We start from the raw sequence: 8,422 nt of genomic DNA on the forward strand, positions 1-8,422 counted from the left end.
GTCCATTGAGTTGTTTTTATTTATTTTTTTTAATTTTCATCTCTTCGCTGATTTTATGTTTTTAAACAAAAGAACAAATCACATATACAACATTAATTATATTAGAAATAAATATAAAAATAAGTTGGAGAATTTGAAAAAAAACAGGGGTCCCTTTTTTAGGCCCCAAAAAGGGAGAAAATGGTTCATAAATACAATTTATTTCCTCACTGATATCTCCCATTATTTATACGTTTCAAAGGCCTCGAATGGTCCATGCAAATATGGCATCGTAGTTTACAATTGTTTTACGTAACTCTCAAAAACCCTAAAACATGGCCTCCACCAGTCTCCGACTTGCCGTCGGTATCATGGGTATTTTCTCTTCTCCTTATCTATTATTTAAATTAATTTCATATACTGTAATCGTAATCCATTATCTATTTCCTGAATTTATGTTTAACGAATTCTAAATTCGAGCAAAAAATTAAAACTGAATTCCTTTTTATAATCGATGACAAACGTTTTTGGTTAAAGTTATAACTGAAGCCAAACATGCACCATGCATGCATGCATGCATGCATGCTGTGTTTATATATGTATCTCTAGAAAGAAGAATTATGTCAACTTCTCCATCATTTCTTTGTCATGCGTTTTTTAAGTTACGTACGTATTCGGGACCGATCATCGTTTTCGTAATTGGGATTTTCTTTTTTTCTTTTTTCTTTTTTACAACAGAAGGGTTTATATGATTTTTCATGGTTTTTATTTATTTATATTTTTTATAATCTTTTCATGGTTCTTATTTGTTAATTCCACAGGAAACGCAGCTTCATTGTTGCTCTACACGGCTCCCATGTACGTAAACTCCAACTACCCACACCCAAATAATAATAATAATAATAATTAAAGGAAAAATGGATAGAAATATATGAATTGTTTTCTCCCATACAAATACGCTAACTATATGAAACTTTCATATAAATACGTAACTTTTAAATATTACCGAATCTCTGATTTAGAATAACGACGTTGGTTGATTCCCCTATTGTCAATATAACAAAGATTCTTCCTGTCGCTTAATGACTTTATATAATAATAATAATAATAATAATAATAATAATAATAATAATAATAATAATAATAATAATAATAATAATAATAATAATAATAATAATAATAATAATAATAATAATAATAATAATAATAATAATAATAATAATAATAATAATAATAATAATAATAATAATAATAATAATAATAATAATAATAATAATTATCATCAAAGAACAACATATTAACCGAGATCATACTTTGTTTCTGGTCCATGTAATTTCATTTTGTAGATTGACGTTTTCGAGGGTGATTAGGAAGAGGAGCACAGAGGAATTCTCATGCCTCCCGTACGTTATAACGCTCTTGAACTGTTTGATATATACGTGGTACGGTCTGCCGGTCGTGAGCCATCTCTGGGAGAATTTCCTCGTCGTCACCATCAACGGAATCGGCATCTTTCTCCAATCGATTTTCATTCTCATATATTTCTGGTTCGCTTCACTTAAGGGAAAGGTACGTAATTATTTAACTTTAAATATTAAAATCCAAGATTGGATGGCTCAAGTGATAAAAAATAGAGAAAAACTCCTTTTCAACCCATGTTCGAATCTCCATTTGAAAAGGGGTATACATATGGACTTTTTCGATCCTTTGGAAAATATAGTTGGACCAAAAACTCATTTCCGGATTATAAAAAAAACTTTAAACACTAAATCTTATTTTTTATACATTTATAATTAATCGACTCCAAATTTTATATAACATCGTCAAATGAATTTAAAACAAGATTTATGATTCTTTGTTTTAGATATTTATATGATTAATATGTTATTAAATACTGTTAATTTCATTTTGGATCTTCTTATATCGTCATCAAATATAAACTCTGCAACAAGTGAATTTATACAAAATTGTGATGGTATTTTGTGCAACTATTAGAATTATTATCAAATTACCAATCGGTATCTTATTTTGCAGATTCCAAACACCTTAATATAACAACGTCAAACGTATAATCACATTTTGTTATCTTATTATATGATTTCATGGTTTTAATAGGTGGCCTTTTACCCCACAAAAAAACTATCACACCCGAAAACCTAAATACTATTTAATAAATAATTTTAGATTTTTAATTCAAATAATTTTAGATATAAATAACGAACAAAATTGTATTTTTAGTGAACTCTATACAATTGCAGTCAGAAATATCCATTCAACTACCATGTGTATTAAGTGCTCCGAAAGATAATATATATACAAATTGGCGAAAGCAACAAACTTTCTGTGATCGTTTCTTCTATATAACAAAAGAATTATACATGTATATATATATGTATAATGATTTTGGACAAAAAGGATATATATTTACTTATATGTGTGTATGTATATATGCATCAGATTAGGGTTTGTGCAACGTTTGTTCCCGTTATGGTTGCGTTCGCGGTCACCGCCGCCGTGTCGACCGCCGTATTCCACGACCACCACCACCGGAAAATATACGTCGGAAGCGTCGGCCTTGTCGCCTCCGTCGCCATGTACGGTTCACCGTTAGTCGCTGTGGTAAGTCGCATTTCATTATTATTATTAGGGGATATCGCCATAAAAACCCTGTACTCTTCCCAGGTCAACGAAAAAACCTTATACTTTTTTGCTTACCAATGAAACCCTATACTAGGTATGATTAACCAATAAAACTTCAAACTTGTTAATAATTCACCGAAAACCTCTCGCGCCTGCCAACTCAAATAAAAATGATGATGTGGCAATAACTTGGTTTCCAAGTTATGTACACATCATCAAAATTATGACACATCACCATTACAAACAAAAATAAATTACATAATTATTTTAATTAATTTATATACATATAAATTCATATATATATATATATTAAATATAAAATTACTTATAACTAATAAAACATATATATATATATATTATAAATTACATTAAAAATAATATATATATACATATATACATATTATTTGTTAATGTATATTGTATATATATTATTTTTTAATATATAGTGTATATATTCGTTATAATTACTTTTATTTTAATATGCATATTAGTTGTATATATATATGTTACATGTATAACTAATACATATACATATACATATTATTTTTAATAGATATATTATATGTGTATATGTTAGTTATAATTATTTTTATTGTAATATGTATATTAGTTATATATGTATATGTTATATGTATAACTACAATATATTACACACATAACTACAATTATATATATATATGTGTGAATTTATATGTATATAAATTAATTTAAATAAATTATGTTATTTATTTTTATTTAAAATGATGATTTCTCATAATTTTGATGATGTGTACATCATTTGGAAGCCAAATCATTGTCACATCATCATTTTTGTTTGAATTGGCAGGCGTCGAGGGGTTTCGGTGAATTATTAACAAGTTTGAGGGTTTTTCGGTTAATCATACTAAGTATAAGGTTTAATTGGTAAACAAAAAAGTATAAGATTTTTTCGTTGACATGTGAAGAGTACATGGTTTTTACGGCGATTTCCCTTATTATTATAATATATACAACATGCAATTAATGGCACAAGTGTTATTAATATTGGTTACACGTGGTATAAATAAATTTGCCTTTTTTGGTACCCGGGTAAAACATTAATTCAAGACACGTTTTCCGACAGATTTTTGTAGGAAGTGTCGTTTTCAGTCGATTCATTTTACAATGAGTAAACTATATATGGCGACTATATATGACACGAATATTAATTGCACGAGGAAATAAAAAACCCTTGATTTTTTTTTGTTCTTGCTGGTTTTAGTTGGGGTATAAGTTCTAATTTAAGACAAGACACGCTTTCCGACAGATTTCCGAAGGAAATATCATTTTCACTTTAATTACATATATAGGAGTATATATATATATATATGCATAGAAATAGAAACCTATATGTATGTATGTGCATAATTATAATATATAGAAAAAATAGCATATAAATATCTAAGTTTTTATGAAAATCTCACATAAATATCTAAACTATAAAATTTTCATATAAATAACTGAAATCTTAAAAATTCTATATAAATTTTAGACTTTTGAAATTTTTTTCAAATAAATACAAATTTCAAGTATTTTTTAAATAAAAATAGATGATGTCATTAACGGATTTTGAGTTTATTTGGTAGTTTTTCAGAAGTCTACATATTTATATAGAATTTTAGAAAAATTTTGGTATTTATATGGAAATTTTATAATTCAGATATTTATATGAGATTTTTGTAAAAATTTAGATATTTATATACGATTTTTCCTAATATATAATATGATATCAATGTAAAATGGCAGAAGAAAGTGATAGAGACAGAAAGCGTGGAATACATGCCGTTTCACTTGTCTTTCTTCTCCTTCCTCGCCAGCTCTCTTTGGATGGCTTATGGATTACTCAGCCATGACCTCTTTCTCGCGGTGCGTGCTTTTTTTTTTACTATTCCTCCATATTATACTCTATTTTCATCATATATATCTATGTTTTTATATCATATATAAAATTATCGATCATATAAGTGGGAATTCAATATAACAAAAAATGGGTCTATATATTATCCTAATTTCAAATGTTTGTGCATTCACGTGTGTAGTCGCCTAATTTGGTGGGATGCCCATTGGGGATTATCCAGCTTCTCCTCTACTTCAAATATAAAAATGGACCGACCGTACCCAGATGGGATAATGAGCAAAACAATGAAGGAGACTCCAAGGGTTCTTCCCATGGAACATCACTTGAGCTCGCGGTTGATGTTCATGCTTTTGCCCAAGACGACAAGGACAATAATCCGTACACTTAATTGTACATATTGGGCCCGATCTCTCCCGTCGTATGTATTGTCGTATGGTTTCGATTACAGTGTAACTGTTTCCGTCGTATGTATTGTCGTATGTATTGTCATATTGAGGCATGTATTATATTTTAGGCAAATGATGTAAACATCATGTCCCCATGATGATGTGATGAATGTTATGAGTGAAACTTGTGTCTTTTTTTCTTCATTTATGTTGATTCACAACAAATATTTCCAGCCATGAATATATATATATATATATAATATATATATATATATGTTTTTTTTTGGGTTGAATGTGAGTGATGTATTAATGTGGTGTCTAAAAAACGAGGCTATTTACAACACTGTCAAGTGATAAATTACAGGAGAGAATAGAGGGATCTCCATATGGAAGTGGTACAAAAAACAATACGAATCCGAATGCAATTCCAAAAGCCTACGGTGGATGAGCGTACCAATATTGCAGTAGCATATTCCTTGGAGAAGTAGTAGGAGTTTTCAGCGAGAATAGAATTTGGCGCATCAACTTGTCGATCGAAGAGATAAACTGGTGGGCAGTTCTAATCTCGCTCCGGTGAGTGCGGTGGTTCCGTTCTCGCCAAAGCTCGTAAATCATTAACTGTCGGAGAAGTTGCTGCACAACTTTCGGCAGCTTCGACACGCTAGTATCTCCAACCGGCAGGAGATCATCAAAAAAGCTCGAAGGAGGGACAAACCTGAATCGTGTACCGAAATAGGTCCAAACCATCAAGCCAAATGAACATGTGAAAAATAGATGAGAATGACTTTCAGGAGCTGCACAGCAGAGGATACACCGATTTGCCAACTGAATCCCCCAAGATCTTTGCCTATCTAGGGTAGGAAGCCTGCCTTGTATTGCCTGCCATATGAGAAACGCATGACGTGGGACTGCCTCGGTGAACCATACCATTGAGTGCCATGGAACTGATGGCGCCCTGCTTCTAATCTGTTGCCATGTATGTGACGAGCTGAAAGAGGGCCGAAAGTCATCATCCTTGTACTTCCAAAGGACCTTATCTCTCCCATGTTCTTGCCTCGGTGGCACTGTAGAAGCTAGAGCTTCCAGCAAGACGCGAACTGCTTCACACCTGGCACGCGGTAACTTCCAACCATTATCACTCACCGCCGAGCTAACTTTCGAAGACCGAGGTAGTCCGAGCAAACGGGGCCCAAAGTCCCCTATGGTATCAATGAGAGGACCCAAGTTCAGCCATTTGTCAAACCAAAAAAAGGTATCGTTTCCATCCTCAACCTGCATTTTGACATATGGGCGAACTTGATCCTTCAGTTGTAAAAGCTTCTTGAGGTTCCATGATGCCACTGATGATTTAGTACAGTCCCAGAAACTACAATTTCTGAAAATATTTATGCGAACCCAGGCCACCCAAATAGAACCAGCCTCACTTAGCAACAACCAAATAAGCTTCAACCGGAAAACAACATTCTGCTCCTCTAACCTTCTGATTCCTAGACCCCCCTCTTTCTTCGGCTTACATATAGACTCCCAAGATATTCGGCATCCTTTCCCCTTTTCCCCTGTGCTATTCCATATAAATGAAGAGCATAGAGAATCTATTTCCTTGAGGACATATTTCGGGAGGAGGAAAATAGTGCTCCAGTAGCTGACCATACCGTAGATCACCGAACTTATTAGTAGTACTTTCCCTGCCGCTGAAAGAAACTTTGACACCCAACCTCGTAGTTTCCTCCTTACTTTGTCAATCAACGGATGATAAGCTGATAGCGGTAACCTCGTGGGATTCAACGGCACTCCGAGGTATTTAACAGGTAGACAACCTAATCTGATGCCAAGTGCATCTGCTAGCTGAGCCTTTTCTGAATCTGGAACTCCTCCTAGAAACAGCTCTGTTTTGTCGTTGTTCATCTCTAACCCAGAGACAGACTTAAACTCTTCCAACACACGCTTAATTTATTGCAAGGAAGAGACTGTACCTTTGGAGAAGATCATCAGATCATCGGCAAAGGCTAAGTGGGTCAGCAGAGGTGATCGACATCGGTGGTGGATAGCCAACGTTCCCCGAGTAGCTGAATTATCAAGCAGCCTAGATAACACTTCTAACGACATGATGAACAGATACGGTGACAATGGGTCGCCTTGACGCAAGCCTCTTCGCCCTTTGAAGTATCCCGCTGGTTCACCATTGACAACAATTGAGTATTTGGTTGTAGTTAGGCATTCTTTTATCCACGTAATCAGTCTAGGAGGTAGATTGATAGCCCGCATTATCTGTATTATTATGCCCCAATCCAAGGTGTCGAAAGCTTTACGGATATCCACTTTAATCATAGCACTCTTCTGCCCCGTGTTGCGATTGTAGTCCTTAATAATCTCCGCAGCAAGTAGCACATTTTCGACCATGAGGCGCCCCTTAAGAAAAGCTGATTGGGTGCGAGAGACCATCTGGATCAAGACAGGTTTCAAACGGTTTGCAAAGATCGTTGAGATTACCTTGTATATCGTATTGCAGCAACTGATCGGCCGAAAGTCGGTTAGAGCAGAAGCCGATGCAGTCTTTGGCACTAGAGCAATCATAGTGGCGTTGGTCTGCCCAAGCAAATGACAGGAGATGAAAAAGTCTTTCACTGCAGCAGTAACATCCTTGCCAATTGTATCCCAAGTTGATGTATAGAATTCTTTGGGATACACTACAAAAAAAATGGTCATTTCCAACGGGCAAATCCGTTGGAAATGACCAAATTTCCGTTGGAAATTAACGTTTCCAACGGATTTCCAACGGATAAATCCGTTGGAATTTCGTCGTTAGAAAACGGTGTCCGTTGGAAAACCGTTGGAATTTTCAACGGAATTTCAACGAATTTTTCCGTTGCAATTTTCCAACGGATTTCCAACCGCAATCCGTTGGAATTTTCCAACGGATTTCCAACGGATTTATCGGTTGGAATTTTCCAACCGAATTTCCAACCGATATCCGTTGGAATTTTCCAACGGAATTTCCAACCGCAATCCGTTGGAACATTCCAACAAAAAATTCAAAATATATTCTCGATCCCGACCCCGGCCCCGACATCTATCCCGATCCCGATCCCGACCCCCGGCACCGATCCCGACCCCCGGCTCCGATCCCGATCCTCCAGCCCCGACCCCGATCCCCTGACCCAACTCCGACCCCGACATCTATCCCGATCCCGATCCCGCAACTCACTTCCCAGTAGGTCACCCATCCTTCCACTGCTCCAGCTCAATCCTCCTTAACCCTGGAGTTCCAATTGACAATCATCCAACTGCTCCAAGTTAAACTTCTGATATTACATAACATTAATATATATACATATATAAATGTTTATACATATAAATATTTATATACATACATACATATATACATACATATACATATATATAAATATTTATATATATACATACATATATATACATATATATAAATATATGTATATATATATATAAATATTAACGTATGTATACATTCGAATTCATATATATATATATAAATATTTATATATATACAAACATATATATATAC

At 34.1% G+C, this 8,422-nt stretch overlaps 1 protein-coding gene across 1 annotated transcript; it reads left to right on the forward strand.

Moving 5' to 3' along the window:
• Positions 1-249: 249 nt before the first annotated feature.
• LOC104800289 (bidirectional sugar transporter SWEET3) lies at positions 250-5,065 on the forward strand. The gene is made up of 6 exons (XM_010523079.2): positions 250-354; positions 801-837; positions 1,326-1,548; positions 2,437-2,598; positions 4,384-4,503; positions 4,677-5,065. The coding sequence occupies exons 1-6, from the start codon at positions 315-317 to the stop codon at positions 4,881-4,883; spliced, it is 789 nt and encodes a 262-aa protein (XP_010521381.1). The 5' UTR covers positions 250-314; the 3' UTR covers positions 4,884-5,065.
• Positions 5,066-8,422: the final 3,357 nt, after the last annotated feature.

The sequence above is a fragment of the Tarenaya hassleriana genome, unplaced genomic scaffold (assembly GCF_000463585.1).
Source record: "Tarenaya hassleriana unplaced genomic scaffold, ASM46358v1 Cleome66, whole genome shotgun sequence".
Taxonomy (NCBI): Eukaryota; Viridiplantae; Streptophyta; class Magnoliopsida; order Brassicales; family Cleomaceae; genus Tarenaya; species Tarenaya hassleriana.

Bases quoted from the DNA above. Each gene is read 5' to 3' on its own strand.
- LOC104800289 (XM_010523079.2), top strand. From the start codon at position 315: ATGGCCTCCACCAGTCTCCGACTTGCCGTCGGTATCATGG. The intron at 355-800 runs GTATTTTCTCTT...TTAATTCCACAG, and splicing joins ACTTGCCGTCGGTATCATGG to GAAACGCAGCTTCATTGTTG. The intron at 838-1,325 runs GTACGTAAACTC...TTCATTTTGTAG, and splicing joins TTGCTCTACACGGCTCCCAT to ATTGACGTTTTCGAGGGTGA.